This window comes from Meleagris gallopavo, chromosome 1 (genome assembly GCF_905368555.1).
Source record: "Meleagris gallopavo chromosome 1, MGAL_WU_HG_1.1, whole genome shotgun sequence".
NCBI lineage: Eukaryota > Metazoa > Chordata > Aves > Galliformes > Phasianidae > Meleagris > Meleagris gallopavo.
The window spans coordinates 97,753,259-97,777,121 of record NC_139404.1 but is presented as its reverse complement, the minus strand read 5'-3'; the positions used below and the strand labels follow the sequence as shown (position 1 = coordinate 97,777,121).

Below are 23,863 nucleotides of genomic sequence, written 5' to 3'. Positions count from 1 at the left end.
TCACATTTATCAATTACTCCAACTGATATTGAAGGCTTATAGTCACTAAGCAATCAAGCTACACGATTCTGTTTTTCTTTCCTGCCAATTTGATAGCATTTAAAAGGAAAATGAATGAAGCAGCTCTTTTGCAGCATGAAAGCATCAGGCACATCCGTCAGTCAATGCATTAGGGAGTTCAAGTACAATCAAGCACTTAACTGAGCAGCCATATTACTTTCACTTGAGTAAAGGAGTTTGAGCTCTTCCGAGCTAGTGAACAAGAAACATTTTTCTCTAGCACATGCAAGTTTCACATTAAGATGGAAAGTTATTTTATATATTCAGTAGTATTGGTTTTTTGTTGTTGTTGTTCAACTGTTAATTATCTTTAATGTGGTGCTGCTTTAAAGTAAGCAACACAATGTCTTGTGTTTTTGCTTTCCCTTCTCTCTCCACATGTAAGTAAACAGAAGGAAAGGAATATGCTCAAAGAAATTGAATATCTACCGTAAACAGCCAGAAAGTTAAATGCAGCAGTAAGCTGAAATGCAAAACTTTTGACCATCAAGTACTTTAGGAGCTCCTTAATGCTGCTGAATGGCTCAGGACTAGCTCCAACCCACAGCCAGAAAAATTCAAGATCCTGCTTTTCTATTACAATGCAGTTTTCAAATACACAATCCAAGAAGAGACCAAAAAAAAAAAAAAAAATCAAGCTATCTATCCCACTCGCATGGGTCTGAGGTCACAGCTGACCCTTTTCTTACAGCTCTGACTAGTGAGCTCATCGAGTCACATCAAGAAAAAGTACCGGTAGAAAACTCATCTTACACAAATTTGATGTTTTTCTGACTTGAAAACTCCGTAAAGAGGCTCAACATGGAGCCAGATGAATGCCAGGTACCACCTGAAATAGGGTGCAAGAATAATTCTTGAATCCAGCCACTCAACCATCTGATTTAGTCAGACTTCCTAATGAAGGTCCCTCAGGCCAGAGTTACACATTTTTCTCACATGGGAGAATACTGATCGTGCAGAACTCTTTTGGAAAACAAACAACAACAACAAAAAAACATTCTTCTGCCATCTTTCCGATGATTGTTTCTGCCCTGCACCACGAAAAGTTGCTGGAATAACTCTTTTTCTTCCAAATCATGCAACTTAACTGTTTAAAGTAAAATAAATCTAATGAAAGCTTTAAGTAGTCTTCATTCAGACACATTCATCATCCACTCACACAACTAATACAGTTGCATGGTAAAGGAAATTACCAGCAAGGATGCTGGATCTATGTACGTTCAAGCTGCTTCTGAAACAGATTCCCACAGAACTATAGCTTCCCCACCACCTGCTCACTCCCATGACAACAGGGTGAAGTGGCTCTTTTATAACTACTCCCTGTACAACAAAAACTAGTAAAAAGAGGAATTCAAAGAACAGACAACATAAGCTGACTGTACACTTAGCCAGCAATGACTAAATTGATGTAATTGGCAGGGGAGCTCTTCTTACAAGCTGCTGAGCCATACAACTGTTGAAACATATTTAATGTTTTACACTGCATCTAAAAGCTTCATGAAATGAAGTTGCAACGTGAGCAAAAAAAAAAATAAAAATGAGTCCCTACCATTAAAAGCTCATGAATACATGCAAGAAAAACAAATGATTAATTTAATTAAGAAGTACAATGAAACAATACTGGTCCCAGAAACAAGCTCCTTGGTGTATTTGTATCTCTTGGGTCACTGAGGCAAATGAATTTCAAAACACTCTGAGGGTGAGATAGATTTGAAGATGGTTACAAGGAATTTCTTGACTCACAAATAGAATCAAAGGCAAAGCACATAAGTATTCTTTTTAAAAAAAAAAAACAAAAACAAAAAAAAACAGTGAGAGAAGCTGAAAAGAGATATTTAGGTGTGGTAGCTTCATTTCTATATAAAGCAGAATCAGTTATGGAAAATGCTGTGACAAGTACTGAAAGTGAAGACAGGCAGCTGAGGCTTGATGCAACACAGAGGAAGCTAGCAAGGGGAGCCAGCCAGGAGACCTAAGTGACAAGCTACAATAATCTCTGCAGCAGAATGCATAAAATACCTTCAGATAAACAGAAGATTAAACAAAGCAAGATGATTGTAATTCATAACTCAAGATTGATGTCACAGCAGTAACTAGGTGTATCAAACAACATCAGTTACTACTTTTTTTGTACTACTTAAAAAGATTTGGGAAATATAGGAGAAGAGTTCTGAGCATCAGATCACTGTCCACTGACATTAAAAGTTAAGAAGTACCTGAACTCTGAAAACTGTTGAAGTTATTCCTCGGTGGACCAAATGCACCAAGTTCGGCATTTTGAGAGACTAGGATAGCAATGATCATTTAATCCCAGAGGTAGTCAAATTTCCCCTACTTAAGCTTCATTGAGATCCTATTGCTGCATAAAAACACGAAGAGGCTTAAGTTCCCTCTTACGCATACTTGACAAAGTGTACTAGCCACCAAATGCTGACTTACCATGTTCTGCTCTCCATGAGCATTGTCAGAAATACTTCTGTAAGTTTCATGAATACCACTTAATGATAGTTTTTGAGAAAATCTAGCATAACTGCCCTATCCAGACACTATTTAACTAATAGCTTGATCTTCTATTAAAAAAAGTTTCAAACAGTGCAGGATTTAGTAGAGAACAAAGTTACCCGCTAGTATTGTAAAAAAAACAAACCAGAACAAAAAAAAACCAGCAACACACTATCACCATGAACCAAAGAAATTCCTGCCAAGCTGAATCCACTTTTCAAGGTAAATAAACTCTTATCCTCCACTTAAGGATTTATATGCAGCACGTTACTACCTTTCCTGAAGGCTAAAAGGATCACTACAGATGTACAGATATTAAGAAGCATTAACACTGATTAGAATCTATCTTTGCAATCATCTCATAGCTATGGAAAGCTTGTGTTCTGCCATTACACATTAAGAAAAAATGTTATTATCTTTGTTAAAAGCTGCAAGTTAGGCAGCTATATATATTCTCAAGCCTTCTGAAACCCTGCAAAAACTTTTATTGTGCTTCAAATGAGATGACTTTTCCAATACTGTATACCCAGGAAAGGGTTACAAATATGTACACACAGTTCCTGTTTGCATAAACAAACACATGCTCAATGCTACTGACAACCTCATACTATGATTCCTTTACTAGCTCTTGAGATGATCAAGAACTCCAGAAAGCTTAGAATAAAAAAAAAAAAAAAAGCTCAACACACCAATTTGCATCATCATAAGACTTAAAATGACCTGCCACTGAGTTTCCACCTTCTTACACCAGAATTCTGCATCATCCTTTGGAAAACAACTTAATACTAGTTTTATCAGTAAAATACTTCAACATCTGAAGAGGTATATATTCAACATTTCTATTATCCTAATCCAGGATTTGTTGGTGACAGCTGTACAATACTAATTTAAAGAGAGCATGCACATTTTGGAAATCCCCACCTACTTGACATGACCTATTGTACTTAACTACAATACATAACATCAAGTTGTCATTTGTCACAGGCTTGGCGTGCATTTTTAGTTGGAGAAGAATCAGTAAAATAGCTTTAGAAAAGCTCGTACAGTTGCAGAAAGCCATCCAAACGTCAAATTCATATCCTAAGTCCTCAAGACAGCAAAAGACAGTTTCGCTACACCAATCCATTCTGTGTGCGGGCATTCTCCAGAAGTACCAACTCAGAAAACACCACAGGAAACTATCAGTTGCACAACCAAGTTACACAGAGGCAATTGCTAGAATCAACACAGGACCAATTACAATGATAGGGGTGAATAGGACCGTTCTCCCCTTGTATCCCAAGACGTTCTTGTATGAATTCTTTCCTTCCTGCAAGGGAAAGCTCTCAGTTATTTATGACTGTGAAATTGCCCTTAGAAAAGATATTACAGCCCTAAGCAGGGTTCAGGGACAGCTTAAATACAAACACTTTTCTCTTTCAACACAGAATGGCATAGCTCAGTTGCCTGCTGAGCATGTTTTGCACAGTCAAGATAACTGATTCCGTATAAATCAGGAGGCTTATTTCCAATCTTCAACTGTTAGTAACAAGGAAACAAGAAACACTAGGTTCACAGGGAAGAGTGGGAAAAAAATGAGTACATAACACAGACTAAGCCCTGAAGTATCATGATAAAATTACTCCGCTACCTCAAAGTCAAGGACTTCAACGATGAGACAGCCCTCTATCATCAACAGCTTTCACACAACTGCACACAAGTTCCCTTCCTCTAACACTGGTCCATAAAGTGGTATCTGTTTCCTCAGCAAAGGAAGTAACATCTGCCAGGAGCACCGACAAAAATATTAACTCAGCCTGGTGGAGGAAAAAACACCAGCAGCCTCTGATCTTGTACGAACTCTGGTGATGCACAGATTTTTAAGTTATTTCCTTCAGAGGACTATGAGATCTGTGCATCTTTCAGACTAGTTATTCAACTAACCATGCCATCAAACAAACAAAAGCACTCCTACTCAAAGCAACAGACAAAAAGCCAAACACTTGAAGCCAGTACACAAAGTCATCCAGTTTCACAGTGACGTCTCAAGACACACACACACACCTCAGAGAAGTGAAGGTGTAAAGGTTGGTTGTGGCTTTGCACGTCGCCATGTGTTAATCATCTCCAGCTTTATAGCATTATCACATTTCATAGCAGAGATCCTGCTCACCTGCAGCGCATGATTCTGCTCAAGCATTTTTTCACAGCTTTTGTTACAAGAAACACTTTAGTATAAAACTTAATCACTAACCTAGCTCCTAAATACTTGTATTCATAGTTACACAACTCCTGCTTAGAGAGCGAGTTAATGCTGAACTACTGATACCCTTTTATGCAAGAGATTAGAGCTCATCACTCTGTGAAACAGAATTTTGATCCCATGAGTAATTTCCCAAAACAGAGGTGACATCAACAATGGCATCGGCATTCCAACAGGAAACAAACTCTCTGCCTGACATGCTTTGCTCTAAACATTAACCTCCGTAGGCTGGCATCTGGCATCTTTGGTAGTTTCACTTAGGTTTGAACCAACTCTGGTTCAAATGATACGTTTGAAGTAAGGAAGTGCAAGTAATTGCACATGGCTAAATTGAGATCAATAAATCAATTGAACCAACTGTTTGCCAACTTTTCATTTGAACAAATCACGCATGCTTTTTTTTTTTATTATTATTTTGATGCAGTATTTAATTCAAATGCTTTTACTCTCTCACAATCCCTCATTTTCCCCCTTTTTCCACCACAAATCTCAGTCATCCTCATTGAATCCAGAACAATCAGGCTTGCAAGGGCTCTCTGGAAGTCACCGTATCATAAAATCGTTAAGGTTGGAAAAGACCTCTAGAATCACCTAGTCCAACCACAAACCCACCCCAAACCGTGTCCACTAACCACGTTCCTCAGTGCCACATCCACGTGGTTTCTGAACATCTCCAGAGATGGTGACTGCACTACCATCCTGGGCAGCCTGTGCCAGTGCATCACCACTCCGAGAAGAAATTTTTTTCCTAATATCCAACCTGAACCTCATCTAGAACAACGTAAAGCCATTACACGCTGTTACCTGAGAGAAAAGGCCAGCCCCCACCTCGCTACCACCTCCTTTCAGCGAGTTACAGAGGCTCCCTTGAGCTTCCTTTTCTCCCCACCGAACAATCTCGGTTCACTCAGCCACTCCCCATAAGACACTAGGGTCTCTTCCACCCTCCCAGAACGAGACCAGCCCTGAAGAGGCATTAAGCACGCAGATTCTCAGCCTCTATTTCCTCCCCGCGTTCGGTTTTCCCTGGCGGGCTCTCTCGGTGCCCACTCCCAGGCAGCCTGCAGCCTCGCCGCCCACCGCAGCCGCTCGCTCCCGGGCGGTGCCGGCAGGCACCAGGGTAGGACAGGGAGCGCCGCGGAAACACCGTGCCGTGCGCACCGGACACGGCCGTACCGCTGCCCGCAGCCGCGTGGACCCGGAGGGACGCTCCGTTCACCGGGAGCCGCGTGGAAGCGCCTCTCTCAATCCTCGCCACCACCACGTTGGAAGTTGAATCAGTGAAAGAAAGAGAGGCGGAATGAAAGGAAACGCAAAGCCCGAGCGGTGGGAAAGGGGCGAGCAGGCAGATGCACGCGGCGAGGAGGAGAAAGGAGACAAAACGCGGCGGCGAACAAAGCCCAGGTCCGCCCCGCCGGGCGCCGACCGCACCGCACCCCGCTACGCGGCCACACCGCGGGCTGGGAAGGCTCGGCAGCACCCCCGGGGGCCGGCAGAAGCCCCCAACCTCACCACCGCCGCCCTTTCTCTCAGCCCAACGCAGCCCCAACTGCTTCTCTTCCCTCCTTCCCTTCCACCTGCACCCCGGCGCCTCCCCTGTCCCGGGCCCTTCCCGCCGCCCACCTGCGGCGCCGAGCAGCGCCAGCCCCACCAGCAGCACCAACGGCGGCGGTTCCATAGCGCGACTCGAGCAGCACCACCGCCTGCTTCTCCGCGACTCCGGCGGCCGCCGCCCCGCCCCGCGCGCACCGCCCAGCAGGTGAAGCTGGGCGCCCGTCACTTCCGGCCGGCACCGGCCCGGCCCCGCGGGGTATCGCCGTGCCCGCTCGCCCGGCCGCCCCCGGGAGGTTTCCGCCTGCTCTGCTCCCGTCGGGGTGGCTGCGAACTTCCCGCGCGGCCACACGTGCCCACAGCAGAGCGGCGTCGCCCGGTGCGGCTGCAAAGTAACGATCCTCGCCCTGGGGCGGCTGTGCCCGCGTGCTACAAGGCCAAGCCGAGCGTTATTGCGTTTAGCCATCGTGATATGTACGAGGTTGTGTTAACCAGAGTGTCCCGACAGAAGGGCCGGCGATGGAAGTGTGTTTGAGGGAGCAGAAGTGGGATGCTGAGAGCGCGGTGTGAACGTCGCTATCAAAGAAAGGCACCGCTGCTTTTTCCTCTCGATAGCTGCTGGCTTCGGCTGTTGGGGAAGACACCGGGAGAGGCTGATCTGAGGCAGTCCCCATGGCAACGCCGCGGTATTGTGTGGCTCTCGCCCTGTGCGGAGCGTACGTATTCTGACTGTGAATGATTCGGAATCGAGGAAAACTAGAAAAGGACAAAAGGAAGATAAAATGGCTCGCAGAAGTGGGGTGTAGGGCGGCTTTCTTTTATCATGTGGTGCAGGACACCCAAAATGGCAGTCGCAGCTGATTCCAGAAGGACGTGGTTTGTGTTGTGTTCCGTGTACAGCAAAACTGTCCGTTACATTTATCATTAGATAAAGCAGACCCTGTAGAGTTTGTTCTCAAGATTATAGGACGGCTTGGGTTGGAAGGGACCTCAAAGACCATCGAGCTCCAAACCCACTGTCATGGGCAGGGTTGCCACCCACCAGATCAGGCTGTCCAGGTTATAGTGCCATGGCACAGTGTTAAGTGACCCAAATGGCCTTCTGTTACCACAGTTATTCCTCTAAAGGGATGAGCTGCATGGTGAGCACTTCTTTTTTTCATGTCCATTGCTCTGCCTATTTTAATGAACATCCCTGTAATGAAACTATTGACAAACACAGAACGTAAGTAGTCCAGGCTGTATAGCCCAAACGTGGCTTCTGAATGCAATTGTATTGCTGTTTGCCATTTCTTTTTGATGTTTTTATATAATTATATTCTATGAGTATGTAAGAAGTGAGTCCTTTCTGCCCTTGATGTAAATGTCTACTTGGCTATAGAGGAGGTGTTACTCCATACATTCAATTAGGGATTCCCACTGATGAAATCAGTGGTGTCTCCATTTCTTCTGAAGTAATGTATGTATGAGTGTACACTGACATCTTTCAGAATGATTGGGTGCTGTAAATAAAGCTGCAGCTTTTACCTACCAGCTCAGAATCTTTATTTTTCTTGATAAATAAGGAAAATACATTGCTGTTTTCCATGAAAGTACAGCTAAAGTACTGCTTACATCTTGCCAGGACACAACAATTCCTATAATGTCTGTTAGATCTCCTTTCAGTAACAAATCTGCCCAATAAGATGCTAGAAACTATGCATAAAGCACAGAATTTTAATTCAAGAGATTTCAAGCATTTTAGTTAATGACTAAATAGAATTGTTTTTCCCTTCTCTGAATAAAAGAAAACAAACTTAAAGTGATATTATGCTAAGGAGACCAGGAACTCAAAGTGGGAATATTCAGATTTTGTTTTCATCTATTTCTTATATGTGCTGCAAACTTGTGCTTTAAAGGGTAATGTCTTAATCCTAGGCTGGCTGGATGAGTGAGGTTTTTGCTGCATATCCACTTGTGTCAACATATAAATTATATACCATGGAAAGCATAATGAGGCAATCGTGGTCATCACAGAAAAAGAAAATGATTCATCATTAAAATGGATGTTCAGCCTTCTGCAAAATAAGTCCCAGCTAATAATTAGAAGAAATACTGTACGGCATTCAAGAAATATGAAATCCACACTTTGTCTAGCCTCGATAGAGTATTCCTGGTCTCATTTAAATCAAAAGGGACGCTGATGCGTTTGTGTTCACACTCTTGAAAACTGTCATGCATTAGCAAATGAAGAGTCCATCAACATACAGTGTTTAAATGACCACTATTAAAAAGAAAAGAAAATAATAAAAAAATCTACTCTTCTCCACTGCAAAGATAGATCAGGCTAATAGGACATAAAGCTACCAGATTTATTAGAGGATGTGATGTGTTGTAGGTTTTGAATGGTCTGTAATTCCTGGAACTCTAAACACCACAATGGAAAAAATAGCTTTGAAAATGACCAAAGCTGTTCCACTCACAATAAAACAGGTCAAGTTCAAAACTTCTTGAACAGATTTCCACTTATGCCAGCATTTTGAATCAAGCCCAAAAAAAGAATCAGAGTTGATTGCAAAATCCACTCAACAAGGAAGAGAGATCCATTGGAGTGGAGACCTACAATCTAGACCTACATTTTGCAAATGCAGCAATTCATTTATGGAGTACACCATACTGCATCAGTTTACATTAGAATTCAAGCAGAAAACACACAAATGAGAGAGCAGTCTCTCCAGGAGAGGGGAATGGAACAGTTTATGCTCTGAAGCTGCAGGCTGCTGCTATTGGATGTATTTTAAATAGGAGGAGGTCAACCCTGAACACCAGAATTGCCACATGTGCTATTTTGCTAGGTCTGGACCTTGCGACACTAGCTCATGTTAGGTCAGGAAGCCTGGCCAGCAATACCTTTTGTTTTCAACACGCTCAGCTCTGCAAACAGTTTTCCTGCTTGTTTGCCTGAGTTCCAGCTGACCTTAAAAATGAGGTTGGGTGGCAGCCAGGGAAGGGAAGGATTCGGTGGCCCAGTTGAGATCAATTTAAGCTGCTGTTGAACCACGTCTTGAACCGTAAGAAGGGAAATGTCTACCATGTGCAGCCATTTTTTTTCCAATAAATTTCAGCACTGCATAAACTGGAGTACGTGCCCTGCTGGGAGGGAGGAACAGGCACTTCTGCAATGAAGCTTTTTGTCTCTAGCTGTCCTTATCAACATCAGTTAAACCAGCCCAGGGCAAATCAGTTTGATATGCTGAAAATACCTGCCAGAGCAAGGATATAGACTACATTAAGGTCTCATCAACATGGAGAAATTACAGCAAAGGATTTTAGAAGGCAAATTTACAGAGCACTACATATTTCATAATATTGATTTGAGCACACTCTCGTGTTATGTCCCAACTGGAAGAACCTGGAACAAAGTCAAATTTCTGAGGCTAGGACATGCCCAGCATTCCAGCTTCCCAACTGGGATTGCTCCAGCTAGGTATCACCACCCCTTCCTCACCTTAATTTCCACACCGGAATGAACGGATGGATTACCAATTGGGAGATCAGAATGAGTTCCACCTTTTTCTTTAATGGCCTTGGGTGGTTTCCTATTAAGCTTTCATGAGATCACTACCTTTTTATAATGATCACTAAATACAGTCCATTACTTAGGAAAATAAAAAGGAATAAAAGGAAAAATAGCCAACAATAGCTGAGGTTTAATTATCCCTGGTTTAGGTTAATGTTTTTCACAGGTGGTCTTGTTCAGAGTTAAAATAACAGCTTTGAAATTTAACACCTCAGTCAAGCGACTGTTGCTATCAGGCTACAATTCACACCTTGCTGTGCTCCTTTTGGGGAGAATGTTTCTGGCAAAAACGTTCTAAGAGGGCACCAATTTACACCTTTGTGTCCCTGCGATGTTAAAGTTTAATAATAAAAACTGCCTCAAATAATTATTTTTTCATAGGTTACTTAAACATATGCATCATATAGGGTGTTTTAACAGTAAGGGGCTAAGAAGGAACACCAGTTCTCTACAGCTTCCTAGCAGTTAAGAGTTTGGCCAAAACTTAGATTTACACACTTTCTCTATAAAAGGGAAGCAGAATCTGTGTAATACAAAAAAAATATGGTTTGTATAAAGTCTATAAGGTGAGTACATTGTATGATTTGTCTTTGTAAAAACATTAATGCCTTCTATTAATTGTATAGTAGGATTTATTTGTATTCAGACTTTAGTTGTACATGTGCATGGCAGTAAAGTGCAAAAGAAAAAATGTGAGGAAGTACTTCTGTAGCAGCTGATATAGAAATAAACAGTCTCCAAAGGTTACATTTACATCCTTCTTTCCTCTTTTCTCTCTTCACATTGTCTTTCAGCTGTGAAGTTAGCTGAAGCCTGTATGATCCAGCAACAGCATTTCACAAAAAGCACAATCTCAGAGTCGCCTCTCCCCACTTTTGCAGTAACCAGACTTTCCCTTGTGCCAGCTTTGATAGCCATCTGACAACCTAGTGAACTAATTTAGCTGACCCAACGAGCAAATAATTATCCTCTCCACTTTTTTATCAGTTTGGTTTACCTGACGAATTGATAGCTGATCATTGCTGGTGCCATAAAAGCCCTGCAAACACAAGGTAGGTGGAGGAGAAGTTGTGACAAAGGATGAGGAGAACAGGCCCATGCTTGTTTCTTGTAGTAATAGATTGTCTCAGATGCTTCATGAAATTTAGCCTCTCAGCTTTGGCTTAATTTCACTTTAGAGTAAAATTAGCTGCATCGTGGAATAGTTGTGTTGAGTAAGTGCTGAATTTTTACTTCTACAATTGACTCCTTGTGCAGGGAACTCAGCATGCACACCAGCATGCACAGCTGGTTGTGCCCCTCACATAGATCTTAAACAGCCAGACAGAGGATAGGTTCTTCAGTGCACAGTTTTTATGAGTTATGCTTGGTTTGGGTTATAATCTCCAACTGGATCTCCCCAGCACTGGGATGGATTTTTGCGTGGCCAGGCTGGAAGTGATATAGATAGTGATAGCCAAAAGGCCAAAGGGAAAATGGAAAACACCCATGAAGAAGCAGGAAAGTGCACTGTATGAATTGGTATCTATAGACAGGAGGATGTTTATAGTACGTTTCTCCAGTGCGCAGAAGAAAAGGAATCAGTCATCTTGTAAGGATTGAACAGAAGACCGTACTTGATAGGAGAAAAGAAACAATATCTGAAATCTGAGAGCATTCATGCGCTAAGGATAGTGGGAAGGGGTTTTTCCAACCCTTCAGGGAGCTCAGCTGAACATAGATGATCACAGATAGGTCAGAAGCAATGGTACTTTATATCTTATCCCAAAGTTAGGATAGCTTTGATGCCTAGAACGAGTAGCTGATGACTTCTTGGAATCTGTCATGACTTTTCAAATTATTTTATTTGGGCAGGGCATTTATAAATGGTGCCTTAGCACTTACTGTCCACTTTAATGTCTATATATACGGATACTTGGTACAGTTTTTGAACTGCTGCTTAGCTGGCATTATCCTGCTAAGCAACAAGTTTCTCCTGTTGTCACTGCTGACCTTTCCCATTCATTAGCATCTGCTCTAAGCCATTTCCTGAAATGATATCCCTGAACCCGAGTCAAGATCCTCCACAATCAGGGGAAATTGCCCTTTCATGCTAAGCTTGAAGACTACTTTGGCCTAATTGGTGTGAGGGAGAGCCTGTGGCCTGGAGTGCACAAGTCTGCTATACAGTATTTCTACTGACTGTCTTAACTGTGTTATGATACAACTGTTAGCCATGTGGAAGAAGCAAGAACGTGCCAGGAGCCAACTGCATGTCACACTCACTTCATTTGACATTCATTTGCTTATTCTGTCAGTGAGACCAGATCCCACAGGCATGCCCAGATCACTGCTCATGTTTGTGTTCTGCCAGCTCACGTCCTCAAAGGTCTGGGTACAAGCCAACAAGGGTGGAAGAACAGAGTGTCAGCACAGAAGACAGTGGAAGGAATAAAATGACAGGACAAAATAAGAGATGGGCAGTGCGACTACAGGACAGAAAAACAACCTGTTTCATCTGGTATTGCCAAACCAGTCTTTGCTGCTGGCATAAAGAAGATGTTTGTAGAATCATAGAATGGCCTGGGTTGAAAAGGACCTCAAAGATTGTCTAGTTTCAACCTCCCTGCTGTGGGCAGGGTCACTAACCACCAGACCAGGCTGCCCAGAGCCACATCCAGCCTGGCCTTGAATGCCTCCAGGGATGGGGCATCCACAGCCTCCTTGGGCAACCTGTTCCAGTGTGTCACCACTTCATAGATTAAGATCTTAAGAATAGGTATGTGGGTAGGTGCCATTTCAAGTCCATCAGCTAGTTAAACTGTCAGTAGCTTAGATGCCTATTCAACCTTACTTGTGGCTCCACGCTTTTCCTTTCATTCTTCACAAGTGTGAGACACTGTGCTCAGCTGGCTACTTGTTGAAATATTTCTTGTGTAGGTGTCCAGTATCCCCCTTCTCCTGGGAAGCCTGAATGCTTAGCTTAGAACTGTAAAATTTGCTTGCCATGGGATGACTGGAACAGTACTTAAAGCCAAACTCCTCAAAGGTATCTCAGTGTTAACTGCCATTTTTGCCAGCTAAACTGTTAAATAACTTTGAGGATCTGTATGTTGGGGCCAACAGTTACAAAGATTGTGATGGTAGTATCATTGGCAATTTTCTCCAGTTTGCTTGAAGGACCAGCTTTTACACTTGCGAAAATCAGAACTTTCATTAAAAATGAACAAATATTAGATCCTCTTTGCAACTGATAGACTGGAAAAAAGACCTACAGAAATCACAAAATAAAAATGCAGATAAAAATGATCTTAACTTAAAATACACCTCCTTCAAATTATGCTGGCTATCAGGGAGGTTCTCAGAAAACAGAAAGGACTAAATAGCCAACTGACTGCCTGCCTAAATATCTAACTGCAGCTAAAATAGTAGTCTTACAGTCTTACTGTTAGTCCTAGTTCCACATCCAGTATGCTGTCCCTCCATTTTCCTATTTTGTGTAATGGTCATGTATCCATCAACTAAGTCCAGGCACTGACATACTGGCAAGTTAATCCTACAAAGGAAAATAAAATCCATTGCTTCTTGCCCTCCTGAATCATATGAAACCACTTCATCAACAGATCTGTCAACAGAAACCGGTAGTTTATCAGGGTTGGTTTTGGAGAAAGTGTTCCAGCACTCCTGGCAACAGTCTGCCCTTAAGTGAGCTCAGGCACACTGTACACAACCATGGCCAGACAGGAATAGACTTGGTGCTGAGCCAGCCCCTTGTTGCTGAAGCTGACATTAGTCCTGGAGTGCTCCGTAAACCTGCCTTTGCCTTTCACTGTAGCCACACCTGCTGGGTATAACAGGAACTTTGGACCAGGAATCTACTTTTTTTTTTTCCTCCTAAAGGAAACTTTTTAATTCTCCAAGATGGAAATTCTAGAAGAGCCTTCCCCCATGGAGGCAAATATAAAAGTCTAGCAACTTTTAATACGAGGCTTCACCAGTTTCTGAAAGGGAGTGTACGACATGGCTGCTTGAATATTGCTCGCTGATCCGAACAGGAATCCACTCAGATGTGCACCTGTCTTTAGTTGTGATTCTTTCTGTATGTCTTTGCCAGAGCCTTGCATCTAAACAGCTTCCTGTCATGAAAGAGAGCTCCAGTTTGTATTTCAGGTTGACTTGAATGCATTTCTGTCTTGCTGGATCTTTTAACATCACATCACGATAAAATCACTGTAAAAGATCAACTTTATAAAAGTTCCTTTTTTTTTTTTTTTTTAAAGTATGGTTATGTAATTAACCCTCCTACTGTTTAAACGGGTTGGGTTAGTTTCAATTGTGCTTTGTAATTACATTAGCTTGGGAGAAAATTGCTGACAGTGTTAAGGAATACATATTTTCACTGATAACAACCTTTGTAATGACTTGCGTAACTATTTACATCGAGACCTGTTTTAAATGGCCTCTCAGAGAGCCAGTGGAAAATATTTGCTTAGTAGAAGTATTCTTTAACTGAAAGTCAAGCACTGTTAATCTAATGGGAAATTACAATGATGTTGGCGTTTATTGAAAGTGATTACAGAATTGTGGTGTATTTTTGGACATGATGCAAGTACAGAATGAACAAAGAAATGCAACTTTGTTCATGGAGAATGTTTCAAAGGAATGAAACTACTTTTCATATTCTGTAATTTGCTTTTCGGTAAGCATTTTTCCCTTTTCTCCGCAGTTTCAGCTTATTGCCTCTTGTTAAGGCAGATTTCAGTGCTGTATGTCATCCTGAATTATATTTTAATCTTTCATCAATTAGGGAAATGCTCCAGGAGGATGAGTAAAATGCATTTGGGAATTCAAAAGCGAATTGCGTGACATGGAGAGGAGAGTGGGAGGTGGGACAGCCAGATTCTTAGTTTTGCTGTTTGTTGAAATCTCTGGGCAGTTTGCTTCATTTGTCTTTCCTTAGTTGTCTAATCTATATAGCTATATGATAAAGTATTTGCTTGACTAAAAGATAAAATATGAAAAAAATCAATCAATAACTTAGAATTGGTAAAACATCCTTCCCCTTCATGCTGGAAATACTCTAAGGGTAAGAGGTGTTAGAGGTGCAATAATGCCTGGAGCATTTTAATGTATTTTATTAACTTGAATGAGAAGTTATGTTTACTTTACAGGGTGGTAGAGGCTGAATCTTAGAAATAATCTGTAGTGACATCAGACAGGCAGTCCTGGTCCTTCTCTTCCCCTTGTGCTCATCACTGCTCCTTTGCTACTCCTTTGTCTTTGTGCTAGTGTTCACTGGCTTGTGGCCACTGGTGAAGAGGGATTAGGCAAATCCCAGAACTCAGATGGGAAAGAAACATCGGGTCCAGCCGCTTTCTGGTGCAGCACCTGTCCCTAACCCCCAGCTGCCCCTCCCCTGACACAGCTCCATGCCGTTCCCTCGGGCCCTGTCGCTGTCGCACAGAGCAGAGCTCAGCGCTGCCTTTCCGCTCCCTGTGAGGAGCTGCAGCCGCCATCAGGCCTCCCCTCAGCTCCTCTGCTCTGCACTGAACCAGCCAAGGGACCTCAGCCTGTCCTCATGCATCTTGCCCTCCAGGCTCTTCCCCATCTTCACAGCCCTCCTTTGGATGCTCTCTAATACTTTTATGTCCTTCTCATATTGTGGCACTGAAACCTGCATGCAGGTGAGTCTGCACAGCACAGAGCAGCACAAGACATTCCCATACCCAGCTGGCAGTGCAGGGCCTGAAGCACCCCAGAGTATGGCTGGCCCTTTGGGCTATCAGGGCATGCTGCTGAGTTGGTGAAAGATACTGATACTTCCCCAAAGTAAAGGCTGCAAGAGAAATTCTGGCATGATAGGAATGAGCCTCCAGCACCGTGTCCAGCAAGGCCAGATCTTCTTGTCACCAGGTGTGCTTCCCATGAGCTACGTGCAGCAGCTCAGGGCGGTGGCGGCAGCTGCCAACACAGCATCTCCACAGGTGGCTGTTGAATCCCATCTCGAATCACTGCTGGTCATCATGGTCACCATAACACACATGGGGACCAGGGTACATAAACTGATGCCATTGCAGGACAGAGTGGCATTGCAGGCCAGTGGTTTTGCAAAAAGGCAAGGATGACCATGGGGCTGGGATTATTTTATCAGCTAATGCAGTTGTCATTTCAGCTAAATCTACTATTAAACAACTGTCAGAACTGTAGCTACTCTTGTCTCTTTATGCAGTGTCTAAAGGCTCCTGTCGCAAAGCATAGCTCTATTTCACTAAGTACTCTAAATATATGTAAAAAAATGTTGATCAATGTCCTAAGATTAAATTAAATAGTCATAATGAACCCAGCTATTCCAAGATGCATTCTCAAGGAAGATAAGGTGTTTTAATTTTCCCACAAAGGACTATTACTTGGATGATAATTGACCTGGCATTATAACCTCAAACCAGAGCAAATATGACTGGTTTTCATTGTGACTATTTCATAACAAGCCCTTCTTCTCAAGGCTGTAGCCCTGAGAAGCACTTTTTTTGTCCTGCAAATATTTTTCTTATCCTTGTCTCAGCGATTACTACTCTAATAGCAGGAACATCAAAATAGCAGCTGTACTTACATCTCAGTTTCTCCAGTTTACTGTTTGGAAATCAGTCACATCTAAGAGCTTTCAGATCACCAGCTTCTGAATGGACTGAAGTGAATGGAAGAGAGAAACAAGGCAAACAACCTTTTTTTTTTGTTCCTGTTTTTCTGCTTGGTAATAACTTCTGCTGGAGAGGCCAGAGGGTATCTTAGTGGAGAGAATGGAGGGGACACTTCCCTTTTTTATAAGTTACTGTTTGTCATTTGCTTTAGTCAAGATGAAGCTAAGAATTTCATACATGCTTTCCTTCAGCAGTGCAGAAAAACAGAAACTAAAACAATTAGTCCTGACCAAAACTATGCACAGTATACTACTCTCTCCAGATGTGTTTAATACTATAAATTAGCTGACCATTAAAAAAAAAAAAAAAAGCACTGTAACAACAAAGACATGAAAAGTATAATGCAGACTTGTCATTTAGTCAACGTATGCAAAAAAAGTTAAAAGAAATGTGGTCAGGAAAAATACTAAGTACCTCTACAGTAAGTATGAAGTGGACAAAGAAGATGGTTCTGGTTCAGGTACTAACACCCAAGTGCCTACTTACTAGCAAACTAATTATGTTTACATGTAGAGAGAGGTTTTAAGGAAGGGTGTGGAATAAATCATCTTAGTAGCCTTACTTATTTTTAGGGGTAGAGTGCATTTTGATGCTACTGAGAATCAAAAGAGAAAGCAGGAAGGTGTAACGTGCAGTAGAAGATGATGCCATCTGACAAAACAGAGGCCAAGAAGATGAAAAGATTGACAAGATGTAGGAAAAAAATAGATTGAGTAGATCTAAACTCGCATAGGAGTATTTGTGACATATAGAAAGAAGGAAATAATTTAGGGACCCAGAAACAGAGATGATATGGTCCAAGTGATGAACTTGGATGAAGGATGTGTTTCTATAAGAATTTAGAAAATAAGGTTGTGTCTGATAACCTTGTGAAGGAGCGATGGCAGCAGTGTTTTTTGCATATAATGCTTTGGTATAATGTAAGAAGTGAGCACTTTTAATTTAAGAAAAACTTCCAAGAAGTTGCACAACGATTATTTGTAATGTGGATATAATTTCAGAATAAATTGAACTTCAAGTGTGGTCTGGGGTACAAAGACTCCCCTGGTACACTCAGGACCAAAATAAGGCTTTGTGTTTCCTCTCTTTTTTAGATTGTTTCCAGATGCTTTATGCTTTGTTTTAATAAAATCTGTTGCTTCTCTATGGATATGTGACTATTTTTCAGAACATTTTAGAAGTGGCTACTGAACGTGCAGCCATATTGTTCAAAGGGATATTGTAAAGGAGACAGACTTCATGATCTGGAGGTTTTGTTTACATTTGATGGAGAAAGGCGCAGTTTAGTAATGCTGAACAAACACCGTCAGTCTCTCAGGTCTTAATCTGCACCGTATTTCCCTTTTCTTTAATCTCTGCACCACTGCCAAGGCCAGTGAGTTGTAGCACTCAGCTGTGGGAATCCATTAGGAAGAAGGAAGGGACAGGAGAGTGAGGAGTTGTTTGGAGAGCCAGGTAGCAAATGTCATCAGTAGTGCTAGAGCTGGTCAAAGCAAGGAGAAAGTAGAAAGGGCAGGAGAATACACAGTCTGAGAGATGGATTTGACCACACTGAAAGAAGTGTCTGTGACATTATTTAATAGATGTTGAGGTAAGGTACCCAATTATAATCTTTTTTTTTTAATGAAAAATGTTGACTGCAGGCAGTGCAAATGAGGAATGTATTAATAGGGCAACAAAAGCTAGAATATGTTTGACACTTCCCTACATCCTCTGCTCCGTTACGCAGTACTTTGCTATGTGCAGACAGCTTGTTGTTAGGGATACATGGAGGAACAATCAAAGCAAATAATGCTTCAGGTAAAATAGGGTGATAAAGACAAACTGGACCGAGTTCAAAAATATAAGCGCATTTCAAGCACTAATAAATTCATAAGCACTAGTGAAAAGATAGTATTTTAACATAGTGAAGCAAGTAAACAAATATAAGAGCTAGGTTTGTAGTTACCCTACAGGAAAAAACAAGAAACAGCCAAATGAATAAAATAACTCTTTGAGTTAAAGAGCCTGCAGGGACCATTTAAATTCAAGCCAACACAGATGCCAGCTTTGGTTTTTAAAGACCAGGAGGGATGCTTAGAAACACAAACCTTAAAAAAAAAAATAAAAATAAAAAACAAAACAGATAATCTTCAGAATAATTCATTTAGAGAGCTCATTTTCATGATGGTCTCCAGTTTCTTAATTCTGGTGCTGAAGTGGGAGAAGGTATTTAAGGAAAAGATAAGACAAGCAGAGAAAAAGATGTAGTTCAAAAATATAGTAAACAAAACAAAAAAAAAAAAAAAGAGGTTTTAAAAATGTAAAAGAGGATCAACTTCCCAAGTAAACAAAATAGCTCACACAGATATTTCACACAACACAAAGCAGTTCTCTAATAGATGAATCAAACTATAGTGACACTCAACTTGTAATTTTCAAAACAGAGGGATTCACTCATGATTCTTTTGTAGTTGTTACTGTCATCATTAACATGGACAAAAAAGATTTTTTTTAAATGTGTCTGTTTCTCTCTGTTAGGAATTCACTGTTTACTAAAAAGGCCATTCACATTCTCCAGTTTATGTTAGGAGTTCACAGCAAATGCTGCTTAAAAATCTGCTTTTTCCTAAGAACAAGTAAACATTTTTATCTCTTTATAGCGGCATTCTCATTTAATTAGACTGTTTTGTGCCAGAATAACTGAATTCACATAAAAAGCCATAGTGATGCAAATGCTTTTTCCTCCCCCTCCTCAATTTCCCACATTAAAAATAAATAAATAAATAAATAAATAAATAAATAAATAAATAAATAAAATTATCTTCCAGACAAGACAGTATAAGGGAAGGATAAAAGAACATTTAAAATATTAGATCTATCTAAAAATTCAGGCTTTAGACTGAATTTTTCCATGTAGCCACTGTAAAAGAAACAGAAATAATTGTACATAGAAATGCTTTTAAGATTCTGAAATGACTCAAAACAGTGTGGCCAGTGCAAGTTAGTTCAGCCATGAACAGTAGCAAGGAGCAAAAGGTGAAAGCTGTGGCTGCCTTCCTAAGTCACTTTTTTTAATACCTAAAAATATTTCCAGCAATCTAGAGCAGCGCTTTTTTTCTGCTAAAACAAGAAGTAAAGAAGCAGAATTAAACCTGAAGTAAATGTAAGTCAGAAAAGAATGAAAGCAGGGCAGCAAGGAGTGGAAAACATTGCAATGGGGTGAAAAGTAGGAAACTTTGATATATATGCACATATATATGTAAGCATGCATATATACATACATATATATATGTATGTATATGTATATACACGTATACTGATCTTTTTTGTTTCTCCTTCTCTGAATGGGATTAATCTTTCTAAGAATTCCATTTATTTTACCGGGGAAAAGCAAACACAAAGGGAGCGCGGGGCAGTCAGGAATGCAGCACTTTCACGCTGAAACCCGACCCCTGCAAGCTGGACATAGCCCCCTCAGAGCCCTTTTGGGGCAAAGGCGGCCCGATTAGCAAGATGAACTCTGAATCACATCTCCTTCTGCAGATCAGACATAAAAAAAAACCCCAACCAACGTCAGACCGAAAAGGCTGCAAACAAACAGCCTGCTGGAGAAGAAGAACAGAAGGAAAATAAAAAATTCAGGAGATATCACGGGAACAGCGTGTCGGCTACGTGAAGTTATTAAGTAGTTTCTCAGTTTTTCGTGTTTTTTTTTTTTTTAATTATTTTGTTCTTCCTCAGGCTTTTTTTCCTGTAAACAAAATCGGCTCCTCAAAGAGTAAGAGCTGAACACGCAGGAGCTCTACATAGCTCTAGCTACAGAGATAAAAGCTGACCGGACAAAACCCACAGCAGCCTGCCGAAACGCTATCATCTTCTAGGAAAACAATTGGCACGGCCTGAAACCAGAGGGCTTTAGGCAGTCCTTCCCGTCCCACCCCTGCCCGCCCAGGACTGCAGCTCGGGCTCGGGGGGGGGGGGGGGGTGCGACCCGCGGAACGGCAGGGTGCCGGTTTCCCGCCGTGCTGGTACTGAGGGACGGAGCTTTCTGGCAGTTTCTAGGCAGGGAGAGAAAGCTGCGGGGCTCCTACCTCAGCAGTTAATTAAAGAACTGAAAGGAAATGTTTGTCTCTGCTTCCTGTGCTTTCAGTTCTGTGGGCTAATAGTAAAAATAATGGGTAAAAAGAGCACTTTGGGTGGCTACGTCTACATGTGTCACAGGAAGGTGGAGCAGAATGACAACGTGAGTGGTCACCAACATCTCATGACCCTGTATGTCCCTGCTCGTTGCAGGGGAGTTGGACCAGAAGACCTTTAGGGGTGTCTTCCGACTCAAACGATTCCGAGATTCTGCAGTTTTATATCTTGCCGTCTGTCCTTCCCTCAGATACCTCTACAAAGAGAGCTCAGTGATGGGATGTGAGGGTTAACAAATGCAGCCTGTGTCTGCTTGTCAAGGGCAGCATGTGATTACCTGCCATGCATCATTTATCATGTATTAACTATGATAACTGTGTTTACAGGCTGTCATTAAAGGTTTGTCTGCATTGGTGCATTTTTGGCTTCTTACTGTCATTGGAAGCATCTTTATTGGCTTTACCACTCAGGTATACATTCTTGCTGTTCAGCTATAATAAGCATCAGAAGAGGAGCTGCTCCTATCAGCCTCTTTCATGTAGCTGTCTGGCAACAGCAGCAGAGCTGTTTGCAACAGGAACTCGTAGTATTTGCTCTTTACAACATCATTAACACCAGATAACAGGAGCAGGGCTTTTTTTTTTTTTTTCTTTTCTCAGACAGAAGGAGCAGAAAGAAGTCAAAAATGGAAAAATTAGAGAGAATGATGAACAAAGAGAAAAAAAGACTGAGTATGAGATGCCTGAAGGAAATAAGTAAATAAATCATGTCATTCCTGTTGCATGCAGTATTTCTCTATGCATATATTCCCTACGTACTACGTACATACACATCACCCAGTGTTTGGTAGACTACTGCATTAGAAAATACTTGTCTCAAAATCTGAAATGCTCTTGTTAGATAGATTCATATTTCACAGTGTGTAAACCCATTTAACAATTTTGGTTCCATGTTAACATATAAATGATGAAAGGAAGCCAGGCCTGGGTGTGTTACCTTCCTTTCATTTTAAATGGTTCAGTCAACCTTGCTGCTTATTTGCTGTCTTTGTTGGATCTGCATGGGTGGAGTTCTGTGAGAACTGGTTCTTTCACAAACCTCTCCTCCCTGCTGCTTGTGAAATGCATGTTGCTCATCATACATAAGCATTTGCTTTCTAAATATGTCTCTGTGCCCTTTGTTATTCATCCTAAGCCAGTAAGAACTTCTTTGATTTGCAAGGCTGGTAATATGATATATTATATTTAATGGCAATTTTTTGTGTTTACAAACTTTCCCAGACAATCTTTATGAGTCAGCAGCCAGGGATGAAACACAGCTGAGTAGTTTCTGCTGAGCTATTCATGCTTCTCCTGCCAGCCAAAGACAAAGAAATTAGAAAACATAAAGCAGGTCGAGAGGAATATGGACCTTTGTTGCATAATGTCAACATCCCTGGAGTTCTTTATTAAGAGAAAGCATTCTTGAATGTTCTGCATAAATAGAATTCATTAAACAAAGAGTAGTTAACCTCTTTGTAGAGTATATTTGTAAATAGTGCAAAACCAGTTGTTGGATTAGGAGAAAACGGGAGGCATGTAATATCTACTGGGTAAGAATGAGAACTGATGTTGAGGAAAGGGAAAGGTTATGCCCAGTTGCTGGTGGGAGACAAAAGCCAGTGCCTGTTCAAGGCTTAGTATCTCAAGGAACACGGTGGAAACAGGGTAAAAAGGTGGAGCATTTGTGGCACTGCCTTTCTATTCTACATCCTGCGCACAGGATCTCTCTGGACTTCCACGTACATCTTCTCTGGGCTGTAGGTACTCTGACTGCACTGAATGTCATTACTCCCAGAGCAGTATCTGCCTCTCTGTAGTTGCTGACTGCCTTGCCTCCTGTGTGATGTCTCTTACTTGTGGGCACCTAAGCTCAACTCCTGCTTGTTGTGCATGTACACATTCAGGAATTCATCTCCTGCTGTAGCCATAGGCTCCTGAAATCTCCAGTCATTGTCTTGGCAGAGAAGCCCAATCAAGTTTGGATTCTGTGCGAGCAGACATACATACATGTTTAACACATGGAAACCTTTCAGTGTAATATTTCTGAACACTGGAGCAGTACTACAAAGAGATTAAGTGATGACAAATAATCTTGCAGATCTGTTTTCTTAGTACTGCAGAGTAGTCTTCTAACACTGGAAGACAATGCCAGAGAAGAGTTGCTGTTGGAGGTATTTCACAGCTATTTTCATTTGTTGTGGCTTATTTGATTACTAGAACAACAAGGAAGCTTGCTCTCTGCTTAATCAAAATGACTTCAGTTACAAAAGGTCTTCAATTACAAAATCTCTACGGAAATAAACACAAGTGTTTGGGCAGAGATAGCTGAAATGTCCAGCTGGCACATCGATCTTTATTCAGAAGCCTAAGTTTTGGCATTTCAGGATCTCATCAAAAGGCTAACAATTCACTTAATTTAGGAAAATATACAGATTATTATCTGACATTTAGACGTGTCCACTGAAGCTTCTGCACCATTTCAGAAAAATTCCTTCGTGGGAATAATTTACAACTGAACTTCAAATGGAAAGCAAAGGAATGTGCCTCACTAAGCTGACAGCATAACTTGAAGTTGTTCAGCTTTCAGTTTAGTTTATCCAATATACTTGGTGACACAGAAAGATTTATTAAGATTTGCTGGAGCTCTTAATATATATATTTTTTTTCCCAATCAGTTTCCAGCTAATAAGAAAGTTTTGCTAGATAAAAAGTTAAGTAATTCAGGCGATGATGGAATATTTTAGAAGTAGAATCAGCAAATCTAGACAGTAGCTAGTCTAGTTAATACTGATGGAACTGGGGAAAAATGGGTACACCTAGAAAATGTCTTCTTTGTGAAAAACAGCTGCATAGGAATAATATCTACAATAACTCATATTATATAAATGTTATTATTTCAGAGTTTTTTGGATTTGACATACCCGGTGATTTGACAGTTAACATTTTTTTTTGTCCCAAATAGATTAATAGTTAATTAAGTTAATTAATTAATGTTTCTTTTGCTATTTGTGAAAAGCTATGTTTCCTGCATGTGTTCACTACTGGGAAAGATTATGGTATACATGTCCACACCCAAGCTTTTGACATGTTTCATTTCTTGCATTATATAGTT

At 41.3% G+C, this 23,863-nt stretch overlaps 1 protein-coding gene across 2 annotated transcripts in view; it reads right to left on the bottom strand.

Moving 5' to 3' along the window:
- The window catches only part of CXADR (CXADR cell adhesion molecule), a 29,617-nt gene extending 23,034 nt beyond the window's left edge, over window positions 1-6,583 (bottom strand). For both annotated transcript variants that reach the window (XM_085241360.1, XM_085241352.1), the window contains exon 1: window positions 6,428-6,583. In XM_085241360.1, coding sequence (XP_085097486.1) covers window positions 6,428-6,482 — 55 coding nt within the window. In that variant the 5' untranslated portion in view covers window positions 6,483-6,583. The remainder of the gene's footprint in view (window positions 1-6,427) is intronic.
- Between the last annotated feature and the right edge of the window lie 17,280 nt (window positions 6,584-23,863).